General features: G+C 44.3%; 1 protein-coding gene across 1 annotated transcript in view; it reads left to right on the forward strand.

Annotated features, from left to right (window-relative positions):
• The window catches only part of LOC126213052 (probable cationic amino acid transporter), a 717466-nt gene that overhangs the window by 336658 nt on the left and 355564 nt on the right, over positions 1-25244 (forward strand). The window contains exon 3 of the mRNA XM_049940623.1: positions 4493-4646. Coding sequence (XP_049796580.1) covers positions 4493-4646 — 154 coding nt within the window. The remainder of the gene's footprint in view (positions 1-4492; positions 4647-25244) is intronic.

Raw genomic sequence — 25244 nt, forward strand, 5'->3', positions numbered from 1 at the left:
GCGGCCTTTTTGACGAATCACATTTTATGCCCCATCAGATACACTCCTGGAAATGGAAAAAAGAACACATTGACACCGGTGTGTCAGACCCACCATACTTGCTCCGGACACTGCGAGAGGGCTGTACAAGCAATGATCACACGCACGGCACAGCGGACACACCAGGAACCGCGGTGTTGGCCGTCGAATGGCGCTAGCTGCGCAGCATTTGTGCACCGCCGCCGTCAGTGTCAGCCAGTTTGCCGTGGCATACGGAGCTCCATCGCAGTCTTTAACACTGGTAGCATGCCGCGACAGCGTGGACGTGAACCGTATGTGCAGTTGACGGACTTTGAGCGAGGGCGTATAGTGGGCATGCGGGAGGCCGGGTGGACGTACCGCCGAATTGCTCAACACGTGGGGCGTGAGGTCTCCACAGTACATCGATGTTGTCGCCAGTGGTCGGCGGAAGGTGCACGTGCCCGTCGACCTGGGACCGGACCGCAGCGACGCACGGATGCACGCCAAGACCGTAGGATCCTACGCAGTGCCGTAGGGGACCGCACCGCCACTTCCCAGCAAATTAGGGACACTGTTGCTCCTGGGGTATCGGCGAGGACCATTCGCAACCGTCTCCACGAAGCTGGGCTACGGTCCCGCACACCGTTAGGCCGTCTTCCGCTCACGCCCCAACATCGTGCAGCCCGCCTCCAGTGGTGTCGCGACAGGCGTGAATGGAGGGACGAATGGAGACGTGTCGTCTTCAGCGATGAGAGTCGCTTCTGCCTCGGTGCCAATGATGGTCGTATGCGTGTTTGGCGCCGTGCAGGTGAGCGCCACAATCAGGACTGCATACGACCGAGGCACACAGGGCCAACACCCGGCATCATGGTGTGGGGAGCGATCGCCTACACTGGCCGTACACCACTGGTGATCGTCGAGGGGACACTGAATAGTGCACGGTACATCCAAACCGTCATCGAACCCATCGTTCTACCATTTCTAGACCGGCAAGGGAACTTGCTGTTCCAACAGGACAATGCACGTCCGCATGTATCCCGTGCCACCCAACGTGCTCTAGAAGGTGTAAGTCAACTACCCTGGCCAGCAAGATCTCCGGATCTGTCCCCCATTGAGCATGTTTGGGACTGGATGAAGCGTCGTCTCACGCGGTCTGCATGTCCAGCACGAACGCTGGTCCAACTGAGGCGCCAGGTGGAAATGGCATGGCAAGCCGTTCCACAGGACTACATCCAGCATCTCTACGATCGTCTCCATGGGAGAATAGCAGCCTGCATTGCTGCGAAAGGTGGATATACACTGTACTAGTGCCGACATTGTGCATGCTCTGTTGCCTGTGTCTATGTGCCTGTGGTTCTGTCAGTGTGATCATGTGATGTATCTGACCCCAGGAATGTGTCAATAAAGTTTCCCCTTCCTGGGACAATGAATTCACGGTGTTCTTATTTCAATTTCCAGGAGTGTAGATGGCGTGTACTCCAGGACTCATTTGAAAGCGTAGAACGAGTGAACGTTTTCGCCTGGGGAGTGATTCAAAATGGTTCAAGTGGCTCTGAGCACTATGGGACTTAACATCTGAGGTCATCAGTCCCCTAGAACTTAGAACTACTTAAACCTAACTAACGCAAGGACATCACACACATCCATGCCCGAAGCAGGATTCGAACCTGCGACCGCAGCGGTCGCGCGGTTCCAGACTGTAGCGCCTAGAACCGCTCGGCCACTCCGGCCGGCGTCTACATTTGCATAGTCAGTTCGGAATAGAGATTGTCTCTTAGGAATGCTTCTAGTGACACTTTATCCGCTTTTTTAAATAAGATTATTTTGCGTTTGTTTCTGGTGCATTTGGAAGAAGAAACGGTATTGAGCCTAGCTACAACGACCTCGTGATCACTAATCCCTGTATGTCATGATGCTCTCTCAGATGTTTAGGACGGGTGGTAGGGACAGAGCATCGATGACATTATACTGAGTGCACTATCCGAAAATTACCTCGAGCAATTAAACAGAGAACCGACTCGTCGAAATAACATCCTTGACCTACTGATAACAAACAGACCCGAGCTCTTCGACTCTGTAAGTGCAGAACAGGGAATCAGTGATCATAAGGCCATTGCAGCATCCCTGAATATGGAAGTTAATAGGAATATAAAAAAAGGGAGGAAGGTTTATCTGTTTAGCAAGAGTAATAGAAGGCAAATTTCAGACTAACTAACAGATCAAAACGAAAATTTCTGTTCCGACACTGACAATGTTGAGTGTTCATGGAAAAAGTTAAAGGCAATCGTAAAATGCGTTTTAGACAGGTACGTGCCGAGTAAAACTGTGAGGGACGGGAAAAACCCACCGTGGTTCAACAACAAAGTTAGGAAACTACTGCGAAAGCAAAGAGAGCTTCACTGCAAGTTTAAACGCAGCCAAAACCTCTCAGACAAACAGAAGCTAAACGATGTCAAAGTTAGCGTAAGGAGGGCTATGCGTGAAGCGTTCAGTGAATTTGAAAGTAAAATTCTATGTACCGACTTGACAGAAAATCCTAGGAAGTTCTGGTCTTATGTTAAATCAGTAAGTGGCTCGAAACAGCATATCCAGACACTCCGGGATGATGATGGCATTGAAACAGAGGATGACACGCGTAGAGCTGAAATACTAAACACCTTTTTCCAAAGCTGTTTCACAGAGGAAGACCGCACTGCAGTTCCTTCTCTAAATCCTCGCACAAACGAAAAAATGGCTGACATCGAAATAAGTGTCCAAGGAATAGAAAAGCAACTGGAATCACTCAACAGAGGAAAGTCCACTGGACCTGACGGGATAGCAATTAGATTCTACACAGAGTACGCGAAAGAGCCTGCTCCCCTTCTAACAGCCGTGTACCGCAAGTCTCTAGAGAAGCGGAAGGTTCCAAATAATTGGAAAAGAGCACAGGTAGTCCCAGTCTTCAAGAAGGGTCGTCGAGCAGATGCGCAAAACTATAGACCTATATCTCTGACATCGATCTGTTGTAGAGTTTTGGAACATGTTTTTTGCTCGAGTATCATGTCGTTTTTGGAAACCCAGAATCTACTCTGTAGGAATCAACACGGATTCCGGAAACAGAGATCGTGTGAGACCAAACTCGATTTATTTGTTCATAAGACCCATAAAATATTAGATACAGGCTCCCAGGCAGATGCTATTTTCCATGACTTCCGGAAGGCGTTCGTTACAGTTCCGCACTGTCGCCTGATAAACAAAGTAAGAGCCTACGGAATATCAGACCAGCTGTGTGGTTGGATTGAAGAATTTTTAGCAAACAGAACACAACATGTTGTTGTCGATGGAGAGACGTCTACAGACGTTAAAGTAACCTCTGGGATGCCACAGGGGAGTGTTATGGACCATTACTTTTCACAATACATAGATAGAGCCGGAAGTTCCATGCGGATTTCCGCGGATGATGCTGTAGTATACAGAGAAGTTGCAGCATTAGAAAATTGCAGCAAAATGCAGGAAGATCTGCAGCGGATAGGCACTTGGTGCAGGGAGTGGCAACTGACCCTTAACATAGACAAATGTAATGTATTGCGAATACATAGAAAGAAGGATCCTTTATTGTATGATTATATGATAGCGGAACAAACACTGGTAGCAGTTACTTCTGTAAAATATCTGGGAGTATGCGTGCGGAACGATTTGAAGTGGAATGATCATATAAAATTAATTGTTGGTAAGGCCGGTACCAGGTTGAGATTCATTGGGAGAGTCCTTAGAAAATGTAGTCCATCAACAAAGGAGGTGGCTTACAAAACATCGTTCGACCTATATTCGAGTACTGCTCATCAGTGTGGGATCCGTACCAGGTCGGGTTGACGGAGGAGATAGAGAAGATCCAAAGAAGAGCGGCGCGTTTCGTCACAGGGCTATTTGGTAAGCGTGATAGCGTTACGGAGATGTTTAACAAACTCGAGTGGCAGACTCTGCAAGAGAGGCGCTCTGCATCGCGGTGTAGCTTGCTGTCCAGGTTTCGAGAGGGTGCGTTTCTGGATGAGGTATCGAATATATTGCTTCCCCCTACTTATACCTCCCGAGGAGATCACGAATGTAAAATTAGAGAGATTAGAGCGCGCACGGAGGCTTTCAGGCATTCGTTCTTCCCGCGAATCATACGCGACTGGAACAGAAAAGGGAGGTAATGACAGTGGCACGTAAAGTGCCCTCCGCCACACACCGTTGGGTGGCTTGCGGGGTATAAATGTAGATGTAGATGCATTAGCTCTGGATTGTTTATGGCTAAGAGGTCAGATCACTTTATATGAACATTCCATTTTAAATCACTCCTAATGTCTACTCCCAGATAATTTATGGAATTAACTGCTTCCAGTTTACGAATAAGAAATTTTACAGCCTACAGTGGACTTCTTAAATAGTTTTTGCGAGCAGAAATTGCGTCACGCCTGTGAACAAACACGTGGAGAGACTAATGGCGCCGCCTGTCTGTGGCTGATTGCAGAAGTGCCTGACGACGCTGGACCTGACCTCGCTGGGAGTGGGGTCCTGCGTGGGCACCGGCATGTACCTGGTGGCTGGCATGGTCGCCAAGTCCGTGGCCGGGCCCGGGGTCATCTTCTCCTTCATCATAGCCGCCATCGCCTCCATCTTCTCTGGTGAGTACCATAGTCAGTGCCCGCGTCCCGTGTTTACCGATCTGGAGCTTCATAACTGGAGAGTGGAAAGCAGGTGTGTCCTCTTCAGTGTTAACAAAGAGGGAGTAAATTTGAATTTACACTGGTACACGGAGGTGGGAGGTGCCACAGGATACTGTTCTAGGTCTGTTGCTTCTTTTTTTTATTAAATCTGTTTCACAATTCCTATTACTGGTTTCTACGGGTTGTGAGGGGACTTACAAGGGAACCTCCCCATCGCACCCCCCTCAGATTTAGTTATAAGTTGGCACAGTGGATAGGCCTTGAAAAACTGAACACAGATCACTCGAGAAAACAGGAAGAAGTTGTGTAGAACTATGAAAAAAGTAAGCAAAATATACAAACTGAGTAGTCTATGCGTAAGATAGCAAACATCAAGGATAGTATGAGCTCAGGAGCGCCGTGGTTCTTCTCAGCAGCTGCGGAGCGAGAGGTCCTTGGTTCAAGTCTTCCCTCGAGTGAAAAGTTTACTTTGTTTATTTTCGCAGCGTTATGATCTGTCCGTTCGTTCATTGACGTCTCTGTTCACTGTAATAAGTTTAGTGTCTGTGTTCTGCGACCGCACCGCAAAACCGTGCGATTAGTAGACGAAAGGACGTGCCTCTCCAATGGGAACCGAAAACATTTGATCGCAAGGTCATAGGTCAACCAATTCCTCCACAGGGAAACACGTTTGATATATTCTATACGACACTGGTGACGGCATGTGCGTCACATGACAGGAATATGTTGTCGACCCACCTAACTTGTACACTCGGCGAATGGGTAAACAGATTCTTCTACCTTGCCCAATTTAGATTTTTTTGTGTATGTCATAATCACTCCCAAAAAAGTCATCAAAACATAAGAGTTTGTCACATAAACTGAAAATAAAAAATCAAACTCTTCACTCAAGGGAAGACTTGAACCAATGACATTTTGCTCCGCAACTACTCACGCTAACAACGGGACCACGCCGCTCCTAGGCTCATATTGTTCTTGATGTTGCTTATCTTGTACATGGATTACTCACTTTCTATATTTTGCTTATTTTTTCCATAGTTCCACACAACTTCTTCCTGTTTTCTCGATTGATCTGTGTTCAGTTTTTCAAGGCCTATTGACTGTGCCAACTTATAAGTAAATCTGAGGGGGGTGCGATGGGGAGGTCCCCTTGTTAGTCTGGAAATATTCGGTTTGGATGAGAAATGAGTTTCGAGATTGGACTGTAACCTCCCCCTGACCTATCGACCTTAATGACAGTGAAAAATGGGGGCGCTAAGCATGACAGCGCAGCCGCAGTGCTCGTCCATCTCCACACTACGAGATGGCGCTGCCTTAGAGACGGACCAAATTCTGCTTCTGCCGAACTGCCGATTAGTCTATAGTCAAGTTTCAGTCTGCGCCTAATAAGATTATCATATTCTTGTACATAGCCATGAGGAGAAATGTATAGACACTTCGTCAAGTATCAGAGGTATGTGAGAATAAGATTAACGTACCAAGACCAAAGGAACTTCAGATTGTCAATTGTAAATAGCATCCAGAATAAAGTTAAGTAATTTTATGATTGTTATTATTTTAATAAATGTGTGTGAAAATTAATCAAGTTCTGTTTAAAGTTGGTCACCGTCAATCTGCTACTCTAAGTGTGCAAGTGGCATTTCTATCGTCTGTCCTAACGGCAGAAGATAAACACGCCACGATAAGACCACGAGACATATTGCTGACACTCGTCTACTTCGTTAGAGCGACAAGTCAAATAATCTGATGGTGTGTGTACCGAAGGTCCTACAGTACGCACACCACATAAAGGAAATTTGGGAAAAGCAATCGTCACCGAAGTTAATTTGTCAGTAAAGAGGAAGGAAGGGTTACATCTAAATGAAAGGAAAAATGCAAATGAAATTGGAGGAAATTAATTTTGAAAAAGTGTAAAGTTAATAAAGAAAGTAAATGTGCGGTCATTACATTAACAATTAACTGGTGTTAATTAGATATTTGAGATTTGGGGAAAATTATGGTCGCCAGTCCTATGGACAACTACTATAACAACAGAAAAAGAAAGGTTAATGCACATATAATTAGCACCAAAGGCATGGCAACTGAAGGTTGACACTTATTGTGTGAAAACTCAATGTTTGTCAGAAGGAATAAATTTCGCTACGCTCTGACTTAATTTAGCAAAAGAATTAATAAAACCAGAAAGTTGAAAGTTAATTTAGTGACTCAAATTAATAGTGAACTTTGTTTCTGAAGCACTACGAAATAAAATAAAATACGGTTAGTCTTGGGCTACCTCAACAATCATCTGAAAAGCAACTTGAATCTACGCAATTTGGAAATAAGAGATTTAACTTTGAGCTTGAAGTAAATGATTTTGAACAATTAACAATGGTAAAATTTAGTACGTACCAAGCTGAGCTGCAGTAACAAGTAAGCTAAAATATGGTAACAAAACACACACTCATAATTTGTGCTTGTGTAATATAAATATAGTTCTGTTTCGTTGTTGTAGTCAGGTACGAATACTTTAACTGAACTTTGGAATTAAAGCAGCGAAATGGAATGATATTCCTTTAATGCTGGCGTTTGAATTTCAACGACACTCAACTTCATATCGGAAAAGGAGGGGACCCTGCTTGGTAGTGCAGTTGGGACAATGAGCAACAAAGGCTTGTGTAATATAAATATAGTTCTGTTTCGTTGTTGTAGTCAGGTACGAATACTTTAACTGAACTTTGGAATTAAAGCAGCGAAATGGAATGATATTCCTTTAATGCTGGCGTTTGAATTTCAACGACACTCAACTTCATATCGGAAAAGGAGGGGACCCTGCTTGGTAGTGCAGTTGGGACAATGAGCAACAAAGGTTCATGCTAAGTTGCTGAATTTTGATGATGGAAATGGAACAGTTTGAAAAGCTGAGGTCTGCCATACAGTTCTAAAACTTCACATGCTTTCAGTCTTCCTTGTTGGTTGACTGAAGTTTTGATGTTCAAATGTGTGTGAAATCTTACGGGACTTAACTGCTAAGGTCATCAGTCCCTAAGCTTACACAGCACTTAGTCTAAATTATTCTAAGGACAAAGACACACACCCACGCCTCAGGGAGGACTCGAACCTCCGCCGGGACCAGCTGCACAGTCCATGACTGCGGCGCCTAAGACCGCTCGGCTAATCCCGCGCGGCGAAGGTATGAAGTCGTCGATCGAGGACGTGGCGACAATCAGTTATTGTCGGCCGTCGCTGTTGCAGAAGCTGGATGTTGGCGCGCCTTCTTCTCGACACGGTCACCAGGCGAAACGGGCTCTTGATGTGCGCCAGCTAATGCTCCCCGTCCGCGACACCGTGTCACAAACTATCATAGCAAGTCGCGCGCAGTTACATGCTGCCAAACCCCGAAAGCGCGGCAACTCGCGGGGGCGTCACACAACACACCTGCTCCACCGCCCTACTCCAGCCAGACTCTGCTCTGCCCGTGCTCCAAGCGGCAGAGTTAATACTACCAAAGATCCCAAACACTTTGGTTCTCCACGCGACATATCAATAGAATCGTTCGATAACATAGTTTTCCCTAGGTAAGACCCAGCGTAAACATACAAATAATATTTACAAAACAAACCAATTACACATCGACATAAATGCATATATATATATATATATATATATATATATATATATATATATATATATATATATATATATAATTGGTGTTTTGCCCTTAAAGAGCGCATTTGGACTAAACTACATGGCCAGTTCCTTTTGCTGCCTTCCTTGCTGCCCAAACTTCCCTCATTCGCTCGCTGTGTTTCTGTTTCCGGTCCTCTGTCCATGCTTCTTGTCGGCTTTGTGTCTTCGACTTCATCTTGATTGCCTTTTTGGTTGCCCATATTTCTTTCATCTTATGGCTGTGATCTTGCTTGCGTTCTTCGGTCCATTTTATGCCTGTTCGTTTGTCGCATTGTATCTCATGTAGTTTACTTTTCTTAATGATGTTTCTGAACTTTATTCTGTCGTTTATTGTGTCTGCTGTTATGTTGAGCTGGTTCAGCTCGTTTTCTACCTCTGCCACCCATTTGTTGTTTCTAGTGGTTACCCAGTCAAAGATCTGTTTGGTCAGCCTGTGTGATGGCATTCTGTATAGGTGTCCATAGAATTGTAGTCTGCGTTTTCTAATCTTTTCTGTGATTGTCTCCGTATGTTTGTACAGTTCCTTTGTAGGTTTCTTGATCCATATTCCATTGTTGTTAGTTGCGCCAAATATTTTCCTAAGTATTTTCCGTTCTACTTTTTCTAATTGTCTGATACGTGTATGCCCTAGGATTAGTGTGGTCTCTGCTGCATATAGTGCCTCGGGGAGCACCACCGTGTCGTAATGGCGTAATTTGGCTTTTTGTGAGATAGACTTCTTGTTGTAATGATTCCACACTACTCTGTATGCCTTGTCCAGTTTAGTCTTTCTTTCTTCGTTTGAGTCTCTGTTATGTCCACTCATTTGTAGTGTTTCACCGAGGTATTTGAAGTTTGCCGTTTTGTAAATCGTGCCATACTTTGTGTTCAGAGATGAGAGTTTCTTTGTGCTCATAAACTGTGTCTTTTCGTAAGAGATCTGTAGTCCAGTTTTGGCAGCGATTTCGTGCAGTTTTTCAATAGCGTCTTTTGTTTCCTTTATACCTTTCGTGACAATCGCCAAATCGTCTGCAAAAGCCAGGCATTTAATCTGTAGGTTTCCTAAGGTTATCCCCTGTTGTGATGTTTCCCATTCTTTTATGACCTTATCTAACACCAGATTGAAAAGGAGAGGTGAGAGGCCATCGCCTTGTCGGACACCTGTGCGAATTTCAAAGGGCTCTGATAGTTCCCCACAGAACTTTACTTTGGAGGTCGTGTTGGTTAAAGTTTGCTCTATGATAGCCCGTGTTTTGTTGTCTACTTTGTATTCTGCTTGAATTTTGAAGAGAGTTTTCCGGTCGATAGAGTCGTACGCCTTTTTGAAGTCAACAAAGGTAATGATCAGGTTCTGTTTGTGTTGTAAAATCATTTTCAGGTTCCAAATTTGTTCCGCACAAGACCGCCCTTTACGGAAGCCTGCTTGGTATTCCCCAATCAAGTGGTCGGTTTGGCATTCTAGTCTGTTCAGTAAAGCTTTAGAGAGGATCTTGTATGTGACCGGTAATAGGGATATTCCTCTGTAATTGTTCGGGTTAGTCTTGTCACCTTTTTTGTGTAGTGGGTGTATCAGGGCAGTTTTCCAGTCGTCAGGAATTTTCATGGTCTTCCAGATGTCTTCCAAGATCCTGTGGATGTCTTTGGTGAGTTCTGGGTCTTGTAACTTCCAGATTTCCGCGATGATGCCATCTTCTCCTGGTGCTCTACGATTCTTGAGTGACTTTATTATTTCTTTAACTTCTTCTAGAGTTGGAGGTTCACTATCTGGATTGTATGTGCTCGTTTCTGTCATCATTTCTTCCATGGGGGGGTCCGTGTTGAGCAGTTTTTCAAAGTACTTTGCCAGAATGTCACAATTGTTTTTGGTATTGGTTTCTAGGGTTCCATCCGGTCTTCTGAAGCACAAGTTGGGTGGTTGATATCCAGTCATATTTTCTCTGAACGTTCTGTAGAAGTTTCTTGTATTGTTCTTCATGAAGTCCGATTCGATCTCTGTCAGTCGCCGTTTGTCGTACTGTCGTTTTTCACTGCGAATGATTTTGCTTGATTGCTTCTGTGTTTTCAAGAAGTTCATCCAATTCTCTTGGGATTTATGGCAACTAAATTTTTTCCATGCACTGATTCGTTGGTCAATAGCTTGGTCACATGTGTGGTTCCACCAACGGTGTTTCCGTGTTCGTGGTGCTTGTGCTAGTTTCATGGCCTCTCGGATTCTTCGTGAAAGTTGTGTCCAGTCTGTCGTTTTCTCCATTTTAATTTTGTGTAATATTTGTTTCTGGTTTAAAGTAACGTATTCTGGATCTGGTCTAACAATTTTGTTCTTCTGGAGCTTTTTCTTGGGCAAAAGACGAATCCTGATCTGTAGTAGGTGGTGGTCTGAGTCGAAGTAGCCTTTACGGGTGTCTATGTTCAAAATTTCTTTTTGTGAGTCTTTCTGCACTATTACGTGGTCGATTTGTAGTTCTTGCTTTCCGCTGGGGAATTTCCATGTGGTAAGTTTTCGTGTTGGTTTCTTGAATTTTGTTGACATAATGGCGAGGTCGTGGCTTTTGCAAAAGTCTATCAGATGTTTTCCGTTTTTGTTGGTGTCCTTGTGTGGAGTATGTTTTCCTGTGATATGTCTGTATATCTTTTCTTTTCCGAGTTTGGCGTTGAAGTCTCCCAGTATTATTTTGACTCTATGTGCAGGAATTTTTCTGATAGTTTCTTCCATTGTCGTCCAGAAGTCATCAATTTCGTCCGGATTTTTCCTGTTGTAATCATTAGTCGGTGCATGTGCGTTGATTATTGTGTAGGATTTATTGGCTGATTTCACTGTGATGGTGCTGATTCTTTCGTTTGGTGACGAAAAGTCGATTATGCTGTCCGTGATGGACCTGTGTACTGCAAATCCTGTGCCAAAAAGCCTTAGGTTTTTCAGTTGTCTCGATGGTTTTCCTTTGTATATTCTGAAATTCTCCGTGTTGAAATGGTCTTCGTCTGTGAATCGTGTTTCTTGCAGTGCACATATTTTGATTTGAAATTTTTCGAGAGTGTCTGTCAGTTGTTTCATCTTTCCTGTCTTCATCAGTGTGTTCACGTTGAGTGTGCCGATGTAGTGTTTGCGTTTGGTCTTGAGGGAGTTTGAGAAGCTCCGATTCTTCTCATGATGTCCGTGAGCCCCCGGAATCCGATGCTCACGACGATCCCAGTCTATTGACTGGGGCCCGGGGTAGTGAGATTTTTCTCGTTGTACCATCATGATGTTTAGTAGTTGGATGTATGGCATGCTGCCGACTACAACCTGACTTTCCAGATCAGGAGGTTGGTTGAGGCCGCCACTGACATGTGGAGCAGACGCCTTTTGTAGCCGCCCACTGTGGGAACAGACGCTACTAGTAGTTTTGGTCCGCCCCGAGTATTTCATTTCCTCGGTACCACCTATATCTAGGAGGCATTCCCCTATCCGCCACCTGGGGAGGCGCTCGGTTGCGGGTCTACTAACCGCCCCGAGATATATATATATATATATATATATATATATATATATATATATATATATATATATATATATGTAATACAATTACAATATAGGCCGGCCGGAGTGGCCGAGCGGTTAAAGGCGCTACAGTCTGGAACCGCACGACCGCTACGGTCGCAGGTTCGAATCCTGCCTCGGGCATGGATGTGTGTGATGTCCTTAGGTTAGTTAGGTTTAAGTAGTTCTAAGTTCTAGGGGACTTATGACCACAGCAGTTGAGTCCCATAGTGCTCAGAGCCATTTGAACCAATTACAATATATAAAGACGCAGAAATGTCATATCTTCAGGTAACAAAATAGGGAATAAAATTATAGAACAATAGATGGAAAGCCGGCCGAAGTGGCCGAGCGGTTCTAGGCGCTGCAGTCTGGAACCGCGCGACCGCTACGGTCGCAAGTTCGAATCCTGCCTCGGGCATGGATGTGTGTGATGTCCTTAGGTTGGTTAGGTTTAAGTAGTCCTGAGTTCTAGGGGACTGATGACCTCAGAAGTTAAGTCCCACAGTGCTTGGAGTCATTTTTTTGAATAGATGGAAATAGGAGGATGTGCATTTCCGGCGTTACAGGATCATTTTCAAATCTCCTATTTCACACTATGGGGGATAAGGCGCCTGTGTTTCAGGGAATATTCTGAAACACAACAAGCTGCAAATGTACGAAGGTCTAAACAACTCAGACCCTGAACAGTGACTCACTGGAGAGGTGTAGTTTGGTCCAGCGAGTCACCATCTCGCCTCTCCTCAAATGACGCAAGGTGTCGAGTGGAAGCGACTACCCAGTTATCAGTCTAACCGGCTTCGTGTGGAAGCTGTAGTTCAGATCAGAAGCTGCTCTGTGCCGTTTTGGGGATATTTTTAGTCCCATGATCCGGGCCCATTCGCTATGGTTACTGTGAACATTAACCTCGATGTTTATTTCAACATTCTGGGTGACGAAACATTGCCCTTCCTTCTACACCTCCATGCTGAGTGTGCCGCAGACGCTCTACCAAGACGATAACAGCCGTGATGACAGGGCTGCACAGATACGCTGTTGTTTTGTCGATCCTATCGCATCCCAACTGGCCTCCAAAACCATCCGATCTGAACCCTCTAGTCAATGTCTGGGACTATTTGGAACAGCGGGCAATCAGCATCAGTACCTGTATGTGACATAATCATCACTGAATCTCTTCAGGTCTGTACAACATCCCTGGACAAATTTGTGGACTCCAGTCCTCGCTGAATACAGTCCATTGTCGATTCTAGAGTCTTTCTTAGGCGGTGTTAGTGTGACATCTCCTATGGGTGATTTATTTCTTGCCCTCTCTGCTTTAACACTGACCTGCTACCGAACATTGAAAATCACTCAAAAAGCTTTCTGTTTTTCACACGATGCAAGTGTTATTGTGAATGGCGTGCAACATGATACATGCGAGGGGCTTTCAATATGTGATGCAACTCATATCTTTTTTCTCGACAAATTTCGGTTAAAAAATGCAAAATTTTGTTGTGGGGCATTGTGGATTACTTACCCTTCAGCCCCTATAGTTTCATGAAGTTCCAATAAGTAGCCACACTATATCTAGCCTTCAAAATGATATCTGTAACAGAAGTGCGTTCCAAGCACAGACCTGTCACTGATTTTCTTTTGCCAGAAAATACACCATCGCAAATATTTATAGGCGTTGAAGAATGTCTATGGAAACCATGCTGTGAACAAAAGCACGGTGAGTCATTGGGCGAGGGGTGTGTCATCAACGCAACAAGGTCGCGCAAACCTCCTGCGTGCCGGCTGGCCAGCAACACACAGCTGTGGCTCTTCAATGGTGGAACGTGCGGTCACTCTCATTCGAGTTGATTGACAGACCAGAGTCAAATTCTCTGCTGGTAGCACTCACACCCTCATCCACCAGCTGGGGTACTCACAACTGTGTCCCCACACAGACACGCACACAAACACACACACACACACACACACACACACACACACACACACACACAAACACACACACACTCTGAAGTACACTACCGCCCATTAGTACAACAAGAAGTAATGGCGATAATAAATGGGTGTTCATTGGACAAATATATTATACTAAAACTGACATGTGATTACATTTTCACGCAATTTGGGTGCATAGATCATGAGAAATCATTACCCAGAACAACCACCTCTGGCTGTAATAACAGCCTTGATACAGCTTGATACGTCTGAGCATTGAGAAACACAGCTTGGCTGGCGTGTACAGGTACAGCTCCCCATTCAGCTTCAACACGATACCAGAGTTCATCGAGAGTAGTGACTGGCGTATTGTGACGAGCCAGTTGCTCTGCCACCGTTGACCAGACGTTTTCAGTTGGTGAGAGATCTGGAGAATGTGCTGGCCAGGGCAGCAGTCGAACATTTTCTGTATCCAGAAAGGCCCGTACAGGACCTGCAACATGCGGTTGTGAATTATCCTGCTGAAATGTAGGGCTTTGCAGGGATCGAATGAAGGGTAGAGCCACGGGTCGTAACACATCTGAAATTTAACGTCCACTGTTCAAAGTGCCGTCAATGCGAACAAGAGGTGACAGAGACATGTAACGAAAGGCACGCCATACCATCACGCCTGGTGATACGTCAGTATGGCGATGACGAATACACGCTTCCAATGTGTGTTCACCGCGATGTCGCCAAACACGGATGCGACCATCACGATGCTGTAAACAGAACCTGGATTCATCCGAAAAAATGACGTTATGCCATTCGTGCACCCAGGTTCGTCGTCGAGTACACCATCGCAGGCGCTCCTGTCTGTGATGCAGCGTCAAGGGTAACCGCAGCCACGGTCTCCGAGCTGATAGCCCGTGCTGCTGCAAACGTCGTCGAACTGTTCGTGCAGCTGGTTGTTGTTTTGCAAACGTCCCCATCTGTTGACTCAGGGATCGAGACGTGGCTGCACGATCCGTTACAGCCATGCGGATAAGATGCCTGTCATCTCGACTGCTAGTGATACGAGGCCGTTGGGATCCAGCACGGCGTTCCGTATTACCCTCCTGAACCCACCGATTCCATATTCTGCTATCAGTCATCGGATCTCGACCAACGCGAGCAGCAATGTCGCGATACGATAAACCGCAATCGCGATAGGCTGCAATCCGACCTTTATCAAAGTCGGACACGTGATGGTACGCATTTCTCCTACTAACACGAGGCATCACAACAACGTTTCACCGGGCAACGCCGGTCAACTGTGTATGAGAAATCGGTTGGAAACTTTCCTCGTGTCAGCACGTTGTAGGTGTCGCCACCGGCGCCAACCTTGTGTGAATGCTCTGAAAAGCTAATCATTTGCATATCACAGCATCTACTTCCTTTCGGTTAAATTTCGTGTCTGTAGCACGTCATGTTCGTGGTGTAGCAGTTTTAATGGCCAGTAGTGTAATTTTAGGTCCATAGCTTTTTATGAGTGTGAGTATCAAAATACGTGATGTACAGGATGTTCCATTTACCTGATGGCGGCGCAGTAGGTGCCTGGCAGCGAGCGCTCCGTTGCTCGGCGACGAGACCCCATGTCGCCCATCTTCTGCTGCAGTACGACTGGACTAGATTTAAAATATAAGCAAATAAACTGTGTACTCACCCATGTCACTGCAAGGAGACGCTGGAACTACCTACTATTATTTTCCACGCATTTCTGACATCTGTTCAAGAAATTAATAATCGCACGATGTAATTCTCTGTGAGATACTGAATTAATCGATTCACGGATGTTGTTCTTGAGTTCGTCTATCGTGTGGGGATTTATTGTGTACACTTTGTCCTTCAGTGTACCCCACGTATAAAATCCGCACAGAGTTAAATCAGGACTTCTGGCGGGCCTGATATCGTTATTAATCACTCTTTCATCGAACACATCGTCAACTGCGTGCAAAGGAACACACGCTGTTTGAGCTGTTGCTGAATCCTGTTGACAAAAATGCTGAACCTCGAAACTTCCTGGCAGATTAAAACTGTGTGCTGGACCAAGACTCGAACTCGGGACGTTTGCCTTTTGCGGGCAAGTGCTCTACCATCTGAGCTACCCGAGCACAACTCACGATCCGTCCTCACAGCTCACAGTCTGGAAGGTGGGAGACGAGGTACTGGCAGAAGTAAAGCTGTGAGGACGGGGCGTGAGTCGTGCTTGGGTAGCTCAGGTGGTAGAGCACTTGCCCACAAAAGGCAAAGGTCCCGAGTTCGTGTCTCGGCTTGGCACACAGTTTTAATCTGCCAGGAAGTTTCATATCAGCGCACAATCCGCTGCAGAGTGAAAATCTCATTATGCTGAACCTTGTTCTCTTTCACTCAGTTCATTAAAAACCTGTCACAAAATATTTTGCACATATCTTTCACCTGTAACTGCGTCATTAAAAAATTTGGGTCTGTTACTCTGTCACCAGTAACTAGTAACGATTCATGTTAAATGCTACTTAAGTTTCCTCTGCCTGGTCCATTGATGAATTAATGGAAAAATTTCATGCTTCACAAAATTTATTCACGTCAATTGACATCCGAACTGCACACTCCTCATGTTAAGAAAACACGGACAGGCTTCACTGACCTCTTTGACTTAAAAAGTAACTTCAAAACTAACTGACTTGTCGCAGCATCGCTGCATCGCTTCATATACAATTTTAACAATAGCTTCCAAAATAGTGCATTATTAATTTTGTACCATTTTGATGTTACAATTAAAATTTACAAAATGTAAAGAAACTGATGATACAGCCGAATAAGTTATAAAATACAATATTCAATGACAATCTTTTATAGTAATATCTTTAATTTTCCATAAGAAAATTATTCTGAACTTTAATTAATGTCTCTCATATTATTTTAGTTACGGTACGTAATTAATTACAGTTTCGATTTGGTAGTACAGAGCTCGTGCTTTATCCGATTACATACATAAAATGCACAAATAAGGCCTCAAATTCAGGAAATTGAAAAAGTGTGAGATGTAAACAATTAAAGAGTTAATTAGAAATCTAATTACAAAGAATATTAATTACAGAGGAAGACATAGAAATAAATAACAAATGAAAATACATCGCTTGGTAATAACTTTTAAGCTGTTTCACAAGATACTCAGGTCTTCTGTTACTGGATTTTTAGATTACCATTTTGTTAATTAGAAGCATTGATTTTTCATGCTAACATCGCTGCAGTCTCTAGTTATTTATTGCTAAGGACTTATTACTTCAATTTCTTGATTAGTTACTTAATTTAGTGTATGTACATAATTTTATCAATGACAACAATCCACCAATAATTACGACAACGCACGTCTTTCTAGAACATTCCACATTCCTTTGCAATGAATATCAAGTCTTTTATCGAATAGGACAGAATGATACATATAAAGACACGCATACAAGGCCTTAGGAAGCACTGAATTGTCCGATAACTGTCCGGATGCATACAAAAAATGGTGGTATCGGACATTTCATATGAGTTCTGGGGGGGGGGGGGGGCTGTACCGTGATAAACTGCGCACCGCACTCCTATTTTCTGATCATGAAGGGGTTCCTCATGAAGCACAAGCTCCAATGTCGACAGTTTTATGAGTTAACATACCTGCGTAAACGGAACTGAGCCTCGTCTGAAAGCACTATGAGGTAAGGATCCATTTCATCGTCCTGCACTTGTTTTAAAACCCAGTGACAACGCCGGCCGAAGTGGCCGTGCGGTTAAAGGCGCTGCAGTCTGGAACCGCAAGACCGCTACAGTCGCAGGTTCGAATCCTGCCTCGGGCATGGATGTTTGTGATGTCCTTAGGTTAGTTAGGTTTAACTAGTTCTAAGTTCTAGGGGACTAATGACTTCAGCAGTTGAGTCCCATAGTGCTCAGAGCCATTTGAACCATTTTTGAACCCAGTGACAACACTTAACCCTGTGCACAGGATCACCAGGTCGAAGTTCCTGTACTACTGATACCTTATAGGGCATTAGACCAAGCAGTCTAGCACCTCTCTATACAGAGGTGCACGATATTTGTGTTTGCTTCAAAATATGTCTAAGACACTTTTTAGGGAATTATCCAGGTGGTGTGCAATGTCATCGAGACGAGCTTCAATGAGCACTGTACATCGTCGTTTACGCTTCTTGTCTTCAGAACACTTCCCCTTTTGCCATGCGGAGTGGCCGTGCGGTTTGAGGCGTAATGTCACGGACTTCACGGCCGCTCCCTCCAGACGTTCGAGTCCTCCCTCGGGCATGGATGTGTGTGTGTTGTTCTTAGCATCAGTTAGTTTAAGTAGTGTGTAAGTCTAGGGTACCCGTGGTCTAGGGGTAGCGTCTTCGATTCATAATGAAAACGTCTTCGGTTCCGGGTTCGATCCCCGCCACTGTCTAAATTTTGATAAATAATCAGCATTGGCGGCCGAAGACTTCCGGCATAAGAAGTCAGCCTCATTCTGCCAACGGCCTTGTCAAAGAGGGCGGAGGAGCGGATAGAGGTGGGAAATTGCCCCTAAAGGCGGAAGAATCAGCAATGATCAACGACATGAGGATGCAGAAGGCAATGGAAACCACTGCATTAAAGACACGTAACGTGTATCCACAGGACATGTGGCCTGTAATTGAAGAAGTGTCATGATGATCTCCCCATTGGCAAAAGATTCCGGAATAGTCCCCCATTCGGATCTCCGGGAAGGGACTGCCAAGGGGGAGGTTACCATGAGAAAAAGATTGAATAATCAACGAAAGGATAACGTTCTACGAGTCGGGGCGTGGAATGTCAGAAGCTTGAACGTGGTAGGGAAACTAGAAAATCTGAAAAGGGAAATGCAAAGGCTCAATCTAGATACAGTAGGGGTCAGTGAAGTGAAGTGGAAGGAAGACAAGGATTTCTGGTCAGATGAGTATCGGGTAATATCAACAGCAGCAGAAAATGGTATAACAGGTGTAGGATTCGTTATGAATAGGAAGGTAGGGCCGAGGGTGTGTTACTGTGAACAGTTCAGTGACCGGGTTGTTCTAATCAGAATCGACAGCAGACCAACACCGACAACGATAGTTCGGGTATACATGCCGACGTCGCAAGCTGAAGATGAACAGATAGAGAAAGTGTATGAGGATATTGAAAGGGTAATGCAGTATGTAAAGGGGGACGAAAATCGAATAGTCATGGGCGACTGGAATGCAGTTTTAGGGGAAGGAGTAGAAGAAAAGGTTACAGGTGAATATGGGCTTGGCAAAAAAGGCATTTCTGGCCAAGAGAAGTCTACTAATATCAAATACTGGCCTTAATTTGAGGAAGAAATTTCTGAGGATGTACGTCTGGAGTACAGCATTGTATGGTAGTGAAACATGGACTGTGGGAAAACCGGAACAGAAGAGAATCGAAGCATTTGAGTTGTGGTGCTATAGACGAATGTTGAAAATTAGGTGGACTGATCAGGTAAGGAATGAGGAGGTTCTACGCAGAATCGGAGAGGAAAGGAATATGTGGAAAACACCGATAAGGAGATGGGACAGGATGATAGGACATCTGCTAAGACATGAGGGAATGACTTCCATGGTACTAGAGTGAGCTGTAGAGGGCAAAAACTGTAGAGGAAGACAGAGATTGGAATACGTCAAGCAAATAATTGAGGACGTAGGTTGCAAGTGCTACTCTGAGATGAAGAGGTTAGCACAGGAAAGGAATTCGTGGCGGGCCGCATCAAACCAGTCAGTAGACTGATGGCCAAAAAAAAAAAAAAAGTCTAGAGATCGATGGCCTATGCAGTTTGGTCCCTTAGAAATTCACACAAATTTGAACATTTTTGAACACTTCCCGTTTCACGAAATTTACTTTGCGAACTGCATCACGACTCGGAACTCAAAGAGCTAACAACTTCTGTTCAAGCAATCTCTGAACAGCACGAGCAGACTCTGTATGCACACACGAATCGTAAATGAACACTTGTTGTGGAACTGAATAATTCACTGTTGCCATTGTTGAATTCGCAAACTTCAGCGTTATACTTGTGATGCCTGTTACACTGCTCCAATGACACTGGTGGCCAACAAGGAGCGTATGTCTGTATGGCCTTCAGGCTAAAACCCACAAAAGGCATGGTGGGGGGCTGGGGTGGGGTGGGGGGGGGGCTAGTGCCCTCCTGTGGGACCCATTCGACCGGCAGGTGCGGCTTCCGTGGCGGGCCTGCAATACCCGGGGCAGCCGGCCATCAGATAAATGGAACACCCTGTATATACGGCCATACTTTCTCATCGCATTCACTTTGAAGCTGCAAATTTTTACACACTCAAGGGACGGTAGGTCTTCGTCTGTCACGTAAATTTCAGCATGATATGTCTACCTACACCGAGAAAAAGGGTTTTTAACAGATGGACAGACACACATTCAGCCAGACAATCAAGTGATCCCGTAAGGGTTGTGTTTTTTCCAGATGAGTTATGGAACCCTACAAAAAGGAAGTTCTTCCTGTTCCCATCCATTCGTTCGAGGTGAACCGTGAATTCGCATACATTTTTTGGTGACTGCGCCTGTAATTTTTTTTCTGTTCTCATGTAGGCTTCCTTGTTGCATCTCTTTTTCTATTTTGGCGGATACCATTCTTGTAATTGTATCCCATGATTGTCCTAGTGTTTCTGCGCCATTCTCTTTTTTTATTTTTCATTTTATTTATTTATTTTGTTGTCCAGTTCTTCAGCGAGGTATTTGTTTACATTTAGGAATAGGGTTTCAGCTGCCTACCTCACTACTGGCCTTCAGAATCGTTGCGCAGTGATATAGCGTTTAGTATACCGTGAAGGGCACTTTTTGATATAGATCGTGGGCGAACTGTAATAAATTGACTTCAGGATAATTAAGTTCTCGCTTGTCCTTTTCGGCCGGCCGCGGTGGTCTCGCGGTTAAGGCGCTCAGTCCGGAACCGCGCGACTGCTACGGTCGCAGGTTCGAATCCTGCCTCGGGCATGGATGTGTGTGATGTCCTTAGGTTAGTTAGGTTTCAGTAGTTCTAAGTTCTAGGGGACTGATGACCACAGATGTTAAGTCCCATAGTGCTCAGAGCCATTTGAACCATGTGTTTGTCCTTTTCGTCTTAGGGTTCCGTACCTCAGTCGTTAAAACAGAACTCTTAAAGGATCACCTTTACTGTTCCTCTGCCTGACTGTGTGTCTGTCCGTTTGTTAACGCTGATTTTTCTGAGGAACGGGTAGACATAAAACAATAACATTTATGTGAGACACTACAGTCTATGGTCCCTTGGCGATGGAATAAACATTACCTTCTAATTCGATGTAATGAAAATGTATGACCATGTGTTATTGTTGCGGTTTTCAGTCCAGAGACTGGCTTGATGCAGCTCTCCATGCTACTCTATTCTGTGCAAGCTTCTTCATCTCCCAGTACCTACTGCAACCTACATCCTTCTGAATCTGCTTAGTGTATTCAACTCTTGGTCTCCCTCTACGAATTTTAAACTCCACACTTCCCTCCAATACTAAACTGGTGATCCCATGATGCCCCAGAACATGTCCTACCAACCGATCCCTTCTTCTAGTCAAGTTGTGCCACGAATTTCTCTTCTCTCCAATTCTGTTCAATACCTCCTCATTAGTTATGTGATCTACCCACCTAATCTTCAGCATTATTCTGTAGCACCACATTTCGAAAGCTTCTATTCTGTTCTTGTCTAAACTATTTATCGTCCACGTTTCACTTCCATACATGGCTACACTCCATACAAATACTTTCAGAAATGGCTTCCTGACACTTAAATCCATACTCGATGTTAACAAATTTCTCTTGTTCAGAAACGCTTTCCTTTCCATTGCCAGTCTACATTTTATATCCTCTCTACTTCGACCAGCATCAGTTATTTTGCTCCCCAAATAGCAAAACTCATTTACTACTTTAAGCGTCTCATTTCCTAATCTAATTCCCTCAGCATCACCTGATTCCATTCGACTACATTCCATTATCCTATAGTTTTGCTTTTGGTGTTGTTCATCTTGTATCCTCCTTTCAAGACACTGTCCAATCCGTTCAAATGCTCTTCCAGGTTCTTTGCTGTCTCTGACAAAATTACAATGTCGTTCGGCAAACCTCGAAGTTTTTATTTCTTATCCATGGATTTTAATTCCTACTCCGAATTTTTCCTTTGCTTCCTTTACTGTTTGCTCAATATACAGACTGAATAATATCGGGGATAGGCTACAACCCTGTCTCACTCCCTTCCCAACCACTGCTTCCCTTTCATGACCCTCGACTCTTATAACTGCCATCTGGTTTCTGTACAAATTGTAAATATCCTTTCACTCCCTGTATTTTACCCCTGCCACCTTCAGAATTTGAAAGAGAGTATTCCAGTCAACATTGTCAATAGCTTTCTCTAAGTCTACAAATGATAGATACGTAGCTTTACCTTCCCTTAACCTATCTACGATCATATATATATTCTGATATTAACACTCGTCAAAGCAAATGGTTCAAAAGGCTCTGAGCACTATGGGACTTAACATCTGAGGTCATCAGTCCCCTAGAACTTAGAACTACTTAAACTACTTAAACCATGCCCGAGGCAGGATTCGAACCTGCGACCGTAGCAGTCGCACAGTTCCGGATTGAACCGCTCGGCCACCGCGGCCGGCCTCTCGTCAAAGCCCGTAGAGTAATTCCCACGGAACTAGAATCGTAAAAAGTGACGAAAGGGAATGTTTCACAATAAAACCAAAAGAAATAAATTCGAAAATTGTGAATTTGTAATTACATGGCGAGAAAAATATTTTTTTTTCGTCATTTGCTATCCGACTGTTTGTGTGTCCGTCCGCCTGTTAAGACCTGTTTCTCTCAGGAATGGGAAGACGTATCAACTACGATGCCTTGGTGATGTAATAAATGGAAGCTTCCGAGTTACTGCTATAAAAAGGTATGGCCATTTATGTCACATATTTTTGTACTCGTAAACTCATTCAATACTTATAGCATACTTGTTGAACCAGAATCATGAAATTTGGTAAGAAGCAAGGTTTCACTTTAGAAGAAAAGAAAAAAATCTGAAAAACGTGAATTTGCAGTTATGCAAATACTCCTCTTTCTTCTTCCTGTCCGACTGCTTGTCTTTACGTCTATTAAGATCCATGTATTTCTCAGCAATGGAAGCACGTATTAAGTTGAAATTCATATCACCTACTTGGGTGTATGGTTCCTTCGTGGTGTAAAAACGTGAAAATGCTACGTCAATGTAATCAGAAGTTACTTCCATCCACGTCACATAATTTGATACTAGCAGATTTACTCATTACAACCCATAGGATACTTCCAATTGACCTAAAATCATGAAATTTGGCTTGAAGCGAGGTTTCGTAGTACAAGTAACGGAAGAAAAAATCAGAAATACGTTACTTTATCATTGTAATTAACGAAAAACCATTTCTTTCGTTGGTTTCATCCGAGTTAAAAATTAAAATATTCTCGAAAGTCTTGTGATTCCCAGGTCCGATATCTAGCAAGGAACAACGTCTGTAACAGGCAAAAATTGCTGAGATTCTCGGAACGAGTGAACTGTCTATAGATAATTAAGTTTGCACAGGACCGTCAGTGCGTCCATAGTTCAGAGTCTAGAGTTTTGTCTACGATGTTAGTCACTATGAGGGACGTTTCAAAAGTCGGTGCAAAAATGAAATCTACTTACGTGTTTGGAGTAAACCTTTTTTATTTTTCGCCATTGTCTCCTTTTAGACTTACACACTTCCTCCAACGCTGTTCTAATTTGTTGATCCCTTCCGAATAATAGGAATGGTCCAGGTGTGCATAATAGCTATTAGTTGCTCCAATCACCTCCTCGTTTGAATAAAATCTTTGTCCTGCCAGCTATTTCTTCAAATTGGGGAAGAAATAGTAGTCCGAGGGAGCCAAGTCTGGAGAACAGGGGGGATGTGAAACGAGTTGGAATCCTATTTCCATTTATTTTGCGACCACAACTGCTGAGGTGTGTGCTGGTGCGTTGTCGTGATGGAAAAGGACTTTTTTGCGGTCCAATCGCCGGCGTTTTTCTTGAAGCTCGGTTTTCAGACGGTCCAATAACGATGAATAATATGCACCTGTAACAGTTTTACCCTTTTCCAGATAGTCGATGAGGATTATCCCTTGCAGGTCCCAAAAGGCAGTCGCCATAACTTTTCCGGCTGAAGGAATTGGTCATCGCCTTTTTTGGTGCAGATTCTGCCTTGAGAAGCAATTGTTTAGATTGTTGTTTGGTCTCAGGAGTATAGTAATTTATCCATGTTTCATCCACAGTGACGAAACGACGCTTAAATTCCTGCGGACCTGAACAGCTGCAAACCATCCTTGCAATACTTCACGCAATTCCGTTTATGGTCAAGCATGAGCAGTCGTGGGACCCATCTTGCAAATAGCTTTCTCATGACCAAATGTTTATGCAAAATACGAGGGCGGTTCAGAAAGTAGCCTCCGATTGGTCACAGTGCGGGTTGTGGGGGGAGTAGCGACGCCATCTGTGCGTTCACGCACTCAACAGGTCAGTCGGCATCAAGCCGTGGTCGAGTGAACGTCGTACCTGCGCTAGTTTAGTTTTTGTGGCAGTTTGAAATGTGTGCTGCAATAGAAAACCCCGCCAAATGTGAAGTGCGTGCTGTCATAAGGTTTTTTACAGCCAAAGGATATTCTGCAGCAGCTATTCATCGTGAGCTTTGTGCCGTGTACGGACCGAGAGTTATGAGTGAAGGAGTTGTCCGTGAATGGGTACGTTTATTTAAAAGTGGACGAGAAAACGTTCGTGATGAAGAGAGGAGTGGTAGACCATCATTGGTGACTGACGAACTCGTTCAGACAGTTGATGCAAAAGTTCGTGAAAATCGACGTTTCTCAATGTCGGAGTTGTCTACTGGTTTTCCACAGATTTCTAAGACTCTCTTGTACGAGATAGTGACAGTAAGATTGGATTACCGTAAGTTCTGTGCACGATGGGTGCCCAAAATTCTTACCGACCACCACAAAACTCAAAGAATGGCCTCTGCATTAGACTTTCTGTCACGTTATGAGGACGAAGGAGAACCACCGTTAAACAGAATCGTGACCGGTGACGAAACCTGGATTAAGTACGTGAACCCTGAGACAAAAGAACAATCAAAGATGTGGGCACATTCAAATTCGCCTAGCAAACCAAGAAAAGCCTCGCAAGATTTTTCTGCCAGAAAACTGATGGCAACGGTGTTTTGGGATGCCAAAGGGGTGTTGTCGGTTGAATTCATGGAACGTGGTACGACCATTAATCAAGACGTGTACTGTGAAACAATAAAAAAGTTACGACGGGCTATACAGAACAAACGCCGTGGTACGCTGACTTCCGGTATCGTTTTTTTGCACGATAACGCCCGTCCTCACTCTGCTCGCAGAACAACGGCCCT

Source organism: Schistocerca nitens, chromosome 11, assembly GCF_023898315.1.
Source record: "Schistocerca nitens isolate TAMUIC-IGC-003100 chromosome 11, iqSchNite1.1, whole genome shotgun sequence".
Taxonomy (NCBI): Eukaryota; Metazoa; Arthropoda; class Insecta; order Orthoptera; family Acrididae; genus Schistocerca; species Schistocerca nitens.